Genomic DNA, 14067 nt, shown 5'->3' on the forward strand with positions numbered 1-14067 from the left:
ACAAAGGAAAAGACTTCAGAGGAGGGAAGGAAGTAGCTTTTAAAGAAAAGTGCTTTCAATATGCTTCTGCAAACAAAAACAAAAACAAAAACAACAACAACAAAACCCAAACCAAACCAAAAAAGAAAAAAAAAAAAACAAACAAAAACAAAAAAATATATATATACAGGACCTGGAGTCAATTCCAAAGTTTTGACATTTACTTCACCCACAGGTCAGGCAAAGCTTTTTTTTGTAGGAGCATCTAAATAAAAACGTCAAACCAAACCATTACCACGTCACCACATCCCAGGAAAGAACGGGGACTCAAATTCCCCTGAATTCAAACTTCCCACGTTCAATGCAAAGTGCAAGAGCCAGGGCTTCGAGACAACACAGCTGCACGAGCCATCCCCCACGCTCCCGAGAGCCCATCAGCTAATTCTCACGCTCCTGGACGCGTGTCCACGTGTCCACCACTCCACCGGGCGCTTCCGAAAGTCAGGCTTAACATAACGAGAAGGATCGACTGTGGAAATACATTCAATAAGCAAAAGGAAAAGCATTCTGGGATCAGACGCTGCCCGCATTCCGGAGGTCGTGGTGGGTACACCGTGCCAGGGCAGGGGTGCGAGGCTGCCCGGCCTGCACTTCCCGAGGAAGGGCAGGGCTCACCCGAGGTTCGCCCCCTCTACACGTCCTCAAGACCCCGACAGGGCCTGGGTTCTGACTGAGTACCTGAGATCAGAATCAGGTTGAAAAATGCCTAAAACAGTAAAAAAAAAAAAAAAAATTATTTCTGAAGGGAGACAGGAAGAAAAAAATAATCACCCACAATGAATTATGGAGAGAGTTTAACTACTACGTAAACATGCGGACACGGGAAAATTAAACCACAGCAAGGAAAGAGGGGGAGGGGAGAAAGAGCTGGGGGAGGGGGTGGACCCTGCCTGGAAAGACTCAGGTTCGGGGGGGGGGGGCGCCTCCTGACACCCTCAAGGGGGACACTTGTGCCCGGCAGCTTGACCACAGCGGAAGTGCCAAGCCAGCAGCAGACGGACCCAGGGACACTGCAGAACGTCGGAGATTCCCGAGCCGTCCCAGACGGAGGGCTCACAGGCTGTAGATGGGGCCCGGTCTGCTGGCGCAGTGGGAGAAACTGGTGGTAAAAAATACCAAAAACAGCCCCCTTCCCGTTTTTCAGGGAAAAAAATATACAAACACCCCCCTCCCCTCATAAACCTAAACAAAACGAAACAAAATCAACCTTCTCCCTCTCCTAAAGAAAAGCACATTAGAAACAAGCGCCCTGCGGGAAGTCCTCCTGTGTCCGCGCTGGAAGAGGTCATTTTGTTTTGGACTCCACGTAGATCTTGTCTCCATCCCTAATGCCAAAGGAATGCAGAGCCCGAGAGCTGTACTTCATCTCCTCAGGCCCGAAGGGCGCTTCGTGGTCGAAATAGTAGAGGAGCATGTTGCTTGTGGGTAACTGCACGAGAGTCTTCAGTTGCTTCTTGAGTTCTGCAACTGTTTGGTCCAGACGAATGCTCACTTCCTCCACCTGATTGTTAAAGTGGACCTGGACTTTCGCGCTGCTCTGCGGTCTGAGGTCCACTTCTGCCAAAGGCTCCAACTTTCCATATTTTGTGATCAGTTCATGATACCTAAAAAAACAAACAAAAAACAAAGCAGGGCTCAGCGTAGAAACAGCAGAAGAACTACTACTCGGTTTCGTCAGAGCTGCAGGCCAGCTCCACTACCAGTTTCCACATCTTTCTCATTCCTTGTTCTAATTCTCTCCCTCTCCCTCTCTGTCTCTATCACCCCCCGCCCCCGGCCCACTCCCCAACTCCCCCTACATTGTCCAGCCACCTATCAGATGATTACTGCGGAACTGGTCGTCCTATTGAGACCACGTTAAAACTACATGCTTGCACGAGGGATGTTCGAAGAGCTGGTGCACAGGTTTTGCATGTGGGAGCCTCATGCTCCATCCCTGGCACCACAAGGGCTCCCAAGCACTTCTAGGAGTGACCCCCAAGCATGCTGAGTAGTCCTCAAGCATTGCATGTGTCCCTCCAATCCAGTCCAATCCAACCCAACCCAGCCCGTACCGCACCCCCCACCTTTGTGGGCAGGGGAAGATTATCTCTAAATACAGTGATCACGCTGCTACTGGCTAGAGAGGGAAATGGAAGTAGGAAAGGGTCACTCCAAAGGCAGAAGAGAGAAGGCCAATCGCTCTGCAGAACCAGTTTTCTTGGGTGTCATCATCAAGAAGGGAAGGGCCTAACCTCACGCCCTTGATAACTGCCAGGAAGGTGGAAGAACGCTAGTGGTTCTGAGTCTTGGCGAGGACAACTCACAAACTCGACCATCTGGCATCCCCGCCGTTAGCCCAGCTTCCCCAGCAAGGCCTCGTTCAACTGTCACAGCTGCAGTGCTGGGAACCACGGCGAGTACTGAATGCATTCCAGACTGCGGCAGGGGCCGGGGGAGCGGTAAATGAGGAACACAGGTTCCTGGTGGGGCTATGAGGACCGCAGAGGCCACCGAGGGAAGTGAATTCCAGAGAGAGGGCGAGGGCCCAACACCCCCGTTCCCCAGGTGGAGAGCCTGTTTCCACGCCAGCCGCTGGGGAGCCGGGTCTGATTCTGAGAGCACTGTGTAGCAGCTGATGTGTCAGAGACGGGGGAGAGCTGGGATGCTCTGCTGATAGCTTCCTACTCCCAACACGCACCGAGGTTAATTCAGGCCCAGAATACCGCGACCCTGTAAGATCCCTCCCGCGCCACCCCCACTCTATTTCTGGCTTTGCTTCAGCTAATCTAGGTGGAAGGCGTGTCAGAAGGAGAGAGGAAGACCCCTGTGGCTGGGCTGGAGGGAACTGTTCCTCGGCCCGAGAACGGGGCAAGGCAGGAGAGCACGGGTCGGAAGTGGCTGAGCGAGGGCCAGAGTCTTCACGGTGTCTTTCATTAGCCAAGACTTGGCCACACCCTCAGCTCCTCTGAGGTAAAGCTGGGACGATGAGCCCGGCCCATCCTACCACATAAAGAAGTCACAGAAAGACATCAAAAACAAGTAAGGTTTTTTTTCTCGACTCCAAGTTTATATTAAAGTTAAAATAGTCATGTGGCATTCCTACTGTCATGGGGCTTCCATGACTGAAACACACACACACACTCACACATGCACACACATGCAGGCATGCATGCGCGCGCACACACCTCCCACCCCCACCCCCTTAGAAACCACACAACTGAAATAGTCTTGGGTGGCACCTCTTGGAAATGGTGCTGGCATGATGAAACAGATGATCAGCCCTTCTCCCAGCACTTGAGTCAAAAATAGTGCTTTTCAATGGTGCTTTTAAAAAGAAAGTGGCAGCAACCAATGAAGAACGAGAGAGAAGGAATACCTATAACGGCTAAGCAGGGACCCTTGCTCAACACACAGAAGCCACGGAGACAGTGCTCCAAGCCTGAGCAGACCGACCAACCCTTCCCAGTTTAGAGAAACTGAGGCTGCATGGGGCAGGAGTCAGTCAGAGAGAGACTAAGGAAAGGGCCGATGGCCAGGAGCCAGCGTGCTGGGAGATTGGCCAAGGCTAAGAAGACACAAATTCCAAATAACCCCCAAACCACCAGGACTTGACATTTTCACGGTTCCAAGCTGAAAGCGTGAAAGGATTCCCGGTCTCTTTCCTGTATCCCGTCTCACGGTATATACCCTCAAATGAGTGAAGCTGGGTACTAGTAATAAAACCTCAGAGAAGGTAGCAAAATTCAGGGGGCTCAAGTTAAAGGTGACCCCAACTCTAGGGATGGCTTTCCTGCAGACGACAGAAAACCAGGCTGGCGATGTCCACTTTTACACTCTGCAAAGATCGGATAGAATCCACTCACATGTTTCCAGAAAGAGGCGCTCTAGAGAGGCCCACCTTTAAGTCAGGCCAAGAAGCTGAGACACAGAACGGTAGCTAAGTTATACCACAGCGAAAAGGATGAAGGGGAGGAAAGGTGTAAGTAAACCGCAGAGACAGAATTCATCTGAAAGAAGCATAACTGAGAGCAAGGAAAAGGCCCACGAATACCCTAAGGTCCATAAACTACCAAGTGTGTGAAAGCACTAAAACAAGTGCTCAGAGATAATAATAACAATAAACAACACAATAAAATGAAAAGGGAGATGGCAGAGACCATGAAAGAATGCGAGGAGCAACCCAACACCATCTCTGACCAAAGAAATCCAAAAGTATGACCTGAGACTATTGCTATACCCAATCAAATCTTGCTACACCCAAGATTTTTCAGAATTGAATTTAACAGTTCAATGTTCTGAAACAAAAACTTCAGGTTTTTAATTTGGGGGCCACACCAAGCAGTGCTCAGGGCTTCTTCCTGGTTCTGCACTCAGAGATCACTCCTGATGGGGCTTGCGGGACCCTATGGGATGCCAGGGATGGAACCTGGGTCGGGTCGGCCAAGGTAAGCACCCTGTCTGCTATATTCCTCTCTGAACCCCAAGGTTTCTTTACTAACTTGCAGGTAAAGCCAGCAGATTTTGGTGTATCAGTAAAAAAATCTGGATATAGAATAGATAACAAATATTCACTCTTTATTCTATTAAAAAACTGAAGAAATGGTAGAATTGTTATTTATGCACACATACGGTATGTGTTTTCCCACTATGCAAAAGTGGAATTTTCCTTTTCAATGTGATTTGGAAGGCTATTTTTGGAGCCCAGAGACACTATTACCACTGATTTATCTAGAAACACATTTTTTTTTTCTGAGCATTTCCACACCCCAAATGGGACCGACCAAATCATACCTGACAGAAACATTCTCTGTCTATCAGAGCTCTGGGTTATCTTTAAGCAGGTCAAATGAGTAACTACAAGAAATCAGGATTTTACCAAGTTCCCATTAAACTTTGGAGACCAATTTCTTTCTAGTCCAACTTGGATATTTTACTCATTTTTCAGAAGTCCACTCAAATGGAACCATAGCTGCACACTGTCTTACCCATCTGAGTTTTGATTAGCATCAGCCCCCAAAGAGAAAGTCTTAACCAGTAAATGTTTCCCGACGACAAACTACTTGTTAAAACTAATGATCTTAATTTATATTCCACCAGCCAGTCCATGCACATGACGGGTTCGTATCTGCGAGCCTCCCTCCCGAAGAGAGAACGTTGGGAGCCCACCTTGGAAGGCGTTTGCTGACAAGGACGGATTGCAGTGCTCAGACGGAGCACACGGCATTTGGGGCTCAGACGCTCGACCATGACCTTCCAACAGGAAGTGGCCAATCACGGGGACAGTAATTCACTGCCCACAGCACACAGGGCAGCGTGAGCATGATAAATGGAGCCTCCCACCAACAAATGCAGCCTCAGACCAACACTGCCCACAGGCAGACGGTGATCTGCTCCGCACCCTTCCCCTTAAATAAAACACTCCAGGAGAGCAGAGCTGCTGTCGGCTCCCGGGCCCTGAATCCCGCCCAGCTCAGGCGCAGGGCGCCAGCACAGAGGGGCTGCAGGAGGCTGCAGAGGGGCGCGCGGGCTGCACCCCTCCCCGGGCACCGAAACGAGTCTTCGTCTTCGCAGGCCCGACGAGCCGAGGCTTCCCAGTCTCCCTGCAGCCTGGATCCAGCAGGCCCGTGACGAGGCAATGAACGGAGGTGGGGCGGGGGCACATGAGTGAGGAGAGCTGCAGGTCCCGCCTTTAAGCCTTCGTCTGGGCAACTGTGACCAAAACTAAAGCCCAACTGTGAACAGAGCCCTGGGTCCAGAGGACTCTGGACACCGAGGAGCCTCAGAAACCATTCTGAAGAAGCAACACAAAAAACGCAAAATATTTTACATCGCTTTTAGGGAATTGGAAAGCAGAGAAGGCGAACAAATGAAGGGCTTTTTGGAGGCGAGAAAGCTTCTACCTGTGGATTTCGTATCTCCGATGTGTCCAAGAAGCAGTTATCATAACCTAAGAGGCGTCCGCAGAAGCAAGATGGGCCTGCCGCCTTACGTTGGTGCTTACGGATTTACCGTGGTGGACTATGTTTGCCTCTGTACACGACTGCCCAGAGGTGAGTTCCCAGGCAGCCTATGCAATAAACTAACAATCCTGCTCTCTTCCCCCTCCAATGGAGAGTCATACTGAATAACTAAAGGTCTTGCTTGTTTTATTTATTTTGGTTTTTTGGGTCACACGCGACACTGCTCAGGGGTTCCTCCTGGCTCTGCACTCGGGAATCACTCCTGGCAGTGCTCGGGGCACCATATGGGATGCTGAGAATCGAACCCGGGTAGGCCGCGTGCAAGGCAAATGCCCTCCCTGCTGTGCTATTGCTCCAGCCCCTGAAAGTTTTGTTTTAAGCAAAAATACGCTCCTCTAAAACAAATCCCAATACTCTTAAGGATGCAAACATTAAAATATTAAAAATTCCTGATGGCTTACTGGTTAAGTCAGATCCCTGACATATCAACAGAAGATATTCATTCACTTTTTTTCGATTCCCAAGACACTGTGGTGGGACGAAGATACAACCCAAACTCCTGCCTGCTAGAGTACACTTCCATTTGGATATGGTGTCAGATCAAGGCGGATCAAGAAATTTCCTTAACATGCTACTATCAAGATTTCACAATCTATTCACAGTTTGTTAAGGTTACTGCTATCTTATTTCTTAAAAGACATTAAAAAAATCACATTTTAGAGGTAGAAAAGAGCTTAAAGCTTGCGGATTACCTACTTTATAGCCAAACCAGGGGCCACAGCCAGGAGTGTAGGAGCCAAATGAAAGGAGACACATCAGAACTCGGGTCCTGTTCCCAGACCCTGATTTGCTAGAATGAAGTGCAAAACTGTTTTAGTAACTCCTTTTTCTTTCTATATTTCAAATGAGCTCTCCTTTCAGGCTCTCTTTATAGGTTTCATTCTTCTACTTACCTTATACCCTTGGGGATTCCTCAAAATTCATTCATAGATACTCTTTCCTTCTTTTATTTCTAATCTTCTATCACAAATCTCTTTCTTTTTAAAATGAATTGATGGGGCTGGAGCGGTAGTACAGCGGGTAGGGCATTTGCCTTGCATGCAGCCGACCTGGGTTCGATCCCCGGCATCCCCATAGGGTCCCCCCAGCACCGCCAGGAGTAATTCCTGAGTGCAGAGCCAGGAGCAACCCCTGAGCATCACTGGGTGTGACCCAAAAAGAAAAAAAAAATTGAGGGGCTGGAGCATTAGTACAATGGGTAAGGTACTTGCCCTGCTTGTAGCCAACCCAGGTTCCATACCCGACACCCCATATGGTCCCCCAAGCCCTGCCAGGAGTCATTCCTGAGTGCAGAGCAAGGAGGAACCCCTGAGCACTGCTGGTGGAGTCCCAAAACAAACAATAAAAACTGATTGAATTTCTGTGGCTTACAATACTGTTAATAATGGTTCCTCACACACATAATCCCAATACCACATCCATCGTGTACCTACATCCTTTCTTTAACTTATTTTATGGCATAGATATTTTCTACTGTGTTCCTCAAGCTTCTATTTTGTTGTCTTCTTCCAGAATTATTCTCTCATTTTGTCCAAATATAAGACGGAAAATTTTAAGTATTGTGTATTTTACCACAACTTAAAGAAATTAAGATACTTTGCTCTGCATGTTTCCAACAGCTAAAAAATTTTCAATTCAAATGATGAAAAAAGAAACTGACACCAACTTTGCACAATTTCTTCAAAACCAGTAATCGAACCCTTATCAAATCATTTTATAAAGTCAGTTTAAAGTGCTGACATCGAAAGCAAATAAAATACAGCATTTTTCTCAAAAAAAAAAAAAAAGAAATACTACATACTAATATCCCCCATGACCTTAAACACAGAAATCTTCAATGTAACATTGGCAAACCAAATTCATAAATGTCTAAAATGAATTACCACAATAACCAAGTAGCATTTATTCTAGGATAGCAACACTTGAAAACCAATCACTATACCTCCCATATCGCAGACTAAAGAAGAAAAATCCTAACTATCAACTAAAACAGTCTAATATCCCCGTAGGAGAAAAGTCTTAACCAGTCAGAAATAGAAAAGAACTAATTCTACTTTGTAAAAACTGTCTATACAAAACCTCGAACTAATGTTACACACAGAAGCAGAAGGCTGAAGGCTTCTCCCTCAGCCTGGAGGGAAGCAAGGGCGTCTGATCTCACCACATTTACAGAACAGAGCACTGGAGGTTCAAGCCAATGCAATTAAGGCAAGAAGACCAAATAAACTCATATAGATCGAAAAGGCAGAGGTAAAATATTTACATTTGCAAAAGACATGAAATACTTATGTAGAAATCTAACAAATTATTTATGAGACGTAGCTGAAAATCATGAAATGCTGATGGAAGAAATCAAAGGCCTAAATAAATGAATTTAAATAAATAAATCTTCCTCATAGATGGGAAGATCCGATACAGTGAAAATGTCAGGCCTCTCCACCCTGATCCCCAGACTTGGTAAAATTTCTCAAAGACCCTAATCTCATCTGCAGCATTATTTCTTTTCGCCAAGAGAATGAAATATTAACAATTGTCAATTTTCCAACAATGTGAGCGTGTTACATTAGCCTCTGATTTCCAGCATTTTCTGAAAAGCAAAGACAAGGATAAAACTGGCCCTGTCCTGTCCCAGAAGAAAGCTCTGAGCCCAGGGACGGGTCTCCAGGACAGCACTCAGGAAGACGGGCTCATTCCCTTCCCTTCTGACCCTCAACCCTAACTCCAGTCCAGACCAGGGAGGCTGGGAAAGCAGCAAGAAGCCCCAGTCAGGTCCAAGGCCACTGGCCTGACAAAGGCTGTGAGCGCGGGGAAGGCTAACGTTTCAGAGCGCTCGGGGGAGAAAGCCCCCTTTGTTCCTCCCCGGCCCCCAGCTGAATGTGAGGAGTGCTGTGTCACGGCCCTTGTCAGAGGATGATGGAGCTGGCAATCCGGAGACCCCCAGGAGACTCGGGGCCAGTGTCGGAATGTTCCTCCCAACAGCAGGGCCTCTGTCTGGAAGGCACAGGAGGCAAGGGACACAGCGCACTAGGATTTCTCCAGCATCCAGGACAAAATAGGCCTTCATTATGGTGGTGTCCAAATACAGCCCGCTGCCCTGCGCGCACAATGACGCGGAGATACAATCGGCGCTATTGAGAAAGGCCATTAGTCCCGACCGAGCAGGGAGAAACTCCCCGTGCTCCGAAAGCACAGCACTGATGACTATCACAGAGGCGTTTGAGGAATGCCCCACGCAATCCCCGGGCCCATAAATCATACCCAAAGCAAAGTTCGGCGACTCCTTGGGACACACACAAAGTGAGGTGCCCGGGAGAGTCAGAGCAAAGAAAGGCCTTTCAGGAAAGGGAGACACCGGACGCTGGCGGGCTGGGCTGGGCCGGGCTCCCACCCTCCTCTCTCTCCCCCAAGAGAGAGTCTGCATGGAGAGACTCCAAATCGACTCACTTCCTCCCACTGGCGACAGAAACAACAGGAAGTTACTGAATCCCCCGAAGATGACATGTTGATTTCTAAGAGGAAAAAGGAACACAGATTTTGATTCCATTTCTCTTGAAGACTAAGCAGAGGAGGGCTGGGTGGGATAAACCCCCACCAAGGAGTGTGAAAGCGGTTTCAGATGAGACAGACAGAGGAGCAAGCCCGCCCTGGAGGGCAGGCAGGGCACAGACAGGGGCTGTGGGCAGACGTCTGATACGGGTCATGGAAACCCCACGGCCCTGCGTTTCAGCATGTTGTCAGCGTGGACGCATGTTCCTCTCCGGCCCCAGAGAAAAGAGGGCTGTGGAACCGGGCAGAGTGGTAAGGGCTGCACACAGCTGGGAACAGGTCAGGCACATGGCAGTGCAGACACAGATGTGACCCACCTGAGCAAGGACGCGCCTGCCTTTCGAGGTCTCTCGGTGGGGATATATCAACCAGCACCTGCCCATGGGACGTCCCCGTCTGCTCCCCTGGCAGGTGGCGTGTACTGGCACGCCCTGCCCACTCGGGCCTCGGCGGTCACAGCCAGCTGCCCTCACTCATGCCCTGGGCCCTGCGGTGCTGGGTCTCTCCACCAGCCCCAATCGGTCGGGACGTGTGTGTCCCAGGGCGACTCAGTGATGTGGATGCACCACCTCTCCTGGCAGAGGGAGACTCCGCTGTTCCTTTGTGCTCCCCGGGAAGGAAGCTGACAGAGGCTGCAGTGAACTGCCCCAGGAACTGCCTGCATAGAGACCGGCTCAGCCGCTGCAGAGCTGACAGCGCTGGGAAGGAGAGCCCGGCGGCCCAGCCTGCCAGAAGCCCAAGTCAGGGGTGCAGACCAGAGTGTAGAAGGACAAGCAAACTGCAGGACACAGGAGGAATATGCAAACTCAGACAGGACGGTCAGGGGTGGAGTCTTGGAGAAAGTGCCAACAAGGGGACTGGAGCGGTAGTACAGCGGGTAGGGAGTTTGCCTTGCACGTGGCCGACCCAGGTTCGATTCCCAGCATCCCATATGGTCCCCCAAGCACCGCCAGGAGTAATTCCTGAGTGCAGAGCCAGAAGCAACCCCTGTGCATCACCGGGTGTGACCCAAAATAAATAAATAAAAATTTTTTTTTTAAAAAAAGGTGCTAACCAGAAGTGAGCCAAGCAGTCGCCCTGGGGCATGTGAGCAGGGAAAGGTACCCGGGCCTGAAAAGGGCGTCTGATGTGCATGAGGAGAGTGAGCAGGGCATCGTTTCCTTCTTTTCTTTTCGTCTGGTGTCGTTATAACTTTTTTTTTTTAATAGAAGGGAAGGCGGATGCCCACGGCCAGTGGCTCTCAGGCTTACTCCTGGCTCGGTGCTCAGGGGTCCACCTGGGGTGCCGGAGATGGAACCAGGCTCAGTAAGGCCAGAGTCTCCTCCCCTGTCCTGTCTTCTCTCCAGCCCAGAAGCTCCTCTATGCCGGCTGCTCTCTGGAGAACAAGCTACAGGGGGCCAGGGTGGACTCAGGGCGACCAATGAGAAGGAGACCGTAGCCGTACAGGAAAATGGAAACATCGCCGAAAAAGGCTAGGAGCCCTCAGATTCTGCATGCGTCTCTGAAAACAGAACTGTGAGGAGCAAATCAAAAGCCGAGGGTGCGGGAGGAGGAGGCTGGGGAGGATGCGGAGTCTGGGCAACGCGCAGACAGTAGACAAGGCGGCGCAGGACCGGCCGGTGGGGAGGGTAGCAGCCTTCCTCCTCGGATACAGCAGGTCTGGACACCAGGGGAAGAGGCCGCGTCTGAAGTTCAGAGGCCGTTTCTAGAGGAAGAGGCCGTGGAACGGCCCCGGCCTGGGTGAAAGCTCTCTGCGGGGCAGGCACAGGCGAGCACCCTCCGGGACTGAATTCCTCGAGGCTGGGAACACAGGGTGGGTCGGGCAAAGGAAACCGAGCTGGGGCTTAGCTTGGCTGGATGCAGGACACTGCTGTTGGTGTCTCTTTATCTCAGCTTCTGGCTCCGTGCCCCCGGGTTCCTAGTAGGCATCGAGTAAAGAAATTAAACTGTCCTCTGAAACGCAGCTAGCCTACACAGTTATTTCCTAGAAGGTCCCCTGGTGGGGGAGGAGATTCCGCTAACTGGAACCTGAGCGGCCTGGGGAGGACATCTTTCCAGCCACCTGTCGACTCTGAAAGGGCACAAGTCATAGATGAGGGCTTTCGAAGAAAGGCTCTATTGACGGACCGGCAAAACACAATGACTTCGAAAGCCTGCGAATCGGGAAACCCATTTTTGCCTTCCACCGTCTTGCAAAATATCTAAGCACGGAACATATGGGTGACCCTGAGCTTCACTGCGTTAGCCATTATCACCGGGAATAGCTCCAGACGAGGTCCAATGTCCCAGCTCTGCCTCTCGGTGGAAGGCAGTAAAAAGGGTAATTGAGCACCTGTAGGAAATTATAACACTCTTAATAAGCATGTCTCCCTTTGGTCCTCTAAACATGCTATTCTATTCATCATCAAAATGGAAATAATTCCGGTAAATGGAGCTTGTACTTTATTCTGAGAAAGAAAAACAGAACATGTCAGTTTCTCAACTGTCTTTGAAGTTTTCTGCTGCCCAAACAATTAATCACTGGGAAACAGATGTGCTGAACAGTCCGACTGGCTCAGAAAATAACTTTGGTGACCATAAAAGACATTCAACTGATCATAATGACTTTCTCCTCATTTTGGCTAATTTTTCTTATGTCTAACTTGAGTAGAGGTATTTCATATTTAATGATTCAAGACCGGAAAAACGAAAGCTGGAGGAAAAGTTCAGGAACCTTAACATCTAGCGGATGTTGTAGAAATCAGACTCTGTAAGAAAATCAGAGTTAAACGCAGATTGTTTTTTAAAAATCCATGGCCAATTGAGAAGGAATGCTTTTCTCCCAAAGAATGGGTATTTTTATCCTACCCAAAAGCTAAAGCTCAAGTGACTGAAACTCTCTACTGAAACACCAAATTATCCAGATTTTTACCTTTCCCTATGCTCTGTGCGCTTAATTACTTGCTGGTGTTTAGAGACCATGCACATACTTCCTAAAACAAAGAGATCGTAAGTATAGTCCTAACAACAAGACTTGCGTATCGCTACTCTTAATTCAGAGAGAACAATGCGTTTTAACACGGAGAAAGCAACACCCTCTGCGATCCTTGCCCACCCCACTCTGCTGCCATGAAGAAGCTGGCCTTTGCTCTTTCTCAAGGACCTAATGCAGTTCCTGGGACACCACAGTAGATTGTGATTGGGATAAATCTACCAGGGGACAAAAGAGGAACACCGCCAGGGAACAGTTACTAGAGGAGATCTGTTCCACTCTGAAGGTTCCGCATCTGGGTGCCCTTTTGATCTGAGGAAAGCCCGAGAGAGAGGAGCGCGAGCTCCCGAGCTCCCAAGGCCTCGACGTCCCTCTCCCTTCCCTGAACACCACCACAGAGGGCGGGAACATAAAGTGGCCCGTGATCAAAATCTGCAATCTTAACAACACGTCCTGTACTTCACGCACAAGCCGAGCGGCAGAGATGGGCTGGACTGAGGGCAATCGTGACTCAGAGCTCAGTGGCTAATCCCGAGAACCAGAGCTCGCCGCAGGCTGCCCGCTGTCCGGTCCACTCTGCAGCGCGGCACACACAAGCTACAGCTGTGCTCCCCTTCCCGTCCACCTGAGCGGGCCCAGTGTTCTAATCGCCGGTGAGCTGTGAGTGACACAGCGCTCACTGCCCTTACTGAACTGCAGTCCTACCTATGCTGGCTGAGCTGACTTCTATTGTGGGCAGTAAGAACCTGGTACCGGGAGGCGAAGATGGGCACAGACTCACACACATTACAGGGTAATCTGGGCACGGTCCTGGGAGGGGGCAGTGTGCGTCCTATAGGGTTCATGGGTAGAATTCTGCAAGTCCCTGCTGTGGAGGCACGAAAGAAACCTCACTTTTGGCACAAGAAATACAACGTTCAGGGCTGAAGTGATAGTCTGGCGGGGAGGATGTTTGCCATGCACACAGCTGATCTGGGTTTGATTCCCAGCATCCCATATGGTCCCCCGAGCACCACCAGGAGTCATTCCTGAGAGTAGACCCAGGAGGAACCCCTGTGCATCTCCGGGTGTGACCCTCCCACTCCGCCCCCCCCCAAAAAAGAAATACACTGTTTAGATCAGTGCTTTCCAGGCGCTCCGTCTGAGGTGTGGAGCACAAGTGTGAAAACACGGCTCGTGCTAACACCAGGGACTGCGAGAATCAGGAACTAGAGGAGGCAGGAAGAACTCAAGTCCTCAGAGCAGGGAGATCTGCTGCCACTCGAAGGAATCAAGACATCATCTAATAAGTTCCTCCCCCATCAAAGATGACGTCTACAACCTGCAGTCAAGAGCACCGACTGTTACAGGGGCCACAGAGACAGGGCTGCGGGGAAGGCGTTTGCCTTGTATGAGCAGACCCGCCTTCGCCCCCCAGCACTGCCAGGAGTAACTCCCGAGCACAGACTGAGCTCCACTGGGTGTGCCCCCAAAACAAAACAACAGTGTACCAGAGGTACCCGCGGACTC

The 14067-nt window shown here is 49.9% G+C and overlaps 1 protein-coding gene across 1 annotated transcript in view; it reads right to left on the bottom strand.

The window, feature by feature from the left end:
* Positions 1 to 243: 243 nt before the first annotated feature.
* Positions 244 to 14067, bottom strand: part of TBCEL (tubulin folding cofactor E like) — a 58834-nt gene continuing 45010 nt past the window's right edge. The window contains exon 8 of the mRNA XM_056108176.1: positions 244 to 1643. Within this exon, the coding sequence (XP_055964151.1) occupies positions 1325 to 1643 (319 nt within the window). The 3' untranslated portion in view covers positions 244 to 1324. The remainder of the gene's footprint in view (positions 1644 to 14067) is intronic.

Source organism: Sorex fumeus, unplaced genomic scaffold (genome assembly GCF_029834395.1).
Source record: "Sorex fumeus unplaced genomic scaffold, SorFum_2.1 ptg000198l, whole genome shotgun sequence".
Lineage (NCBI taxonomy): Eukaryota > Metazoa > Chordata > Mammalia > Eulipotyphla > Soricidae > Sorex > Sorex fumeus.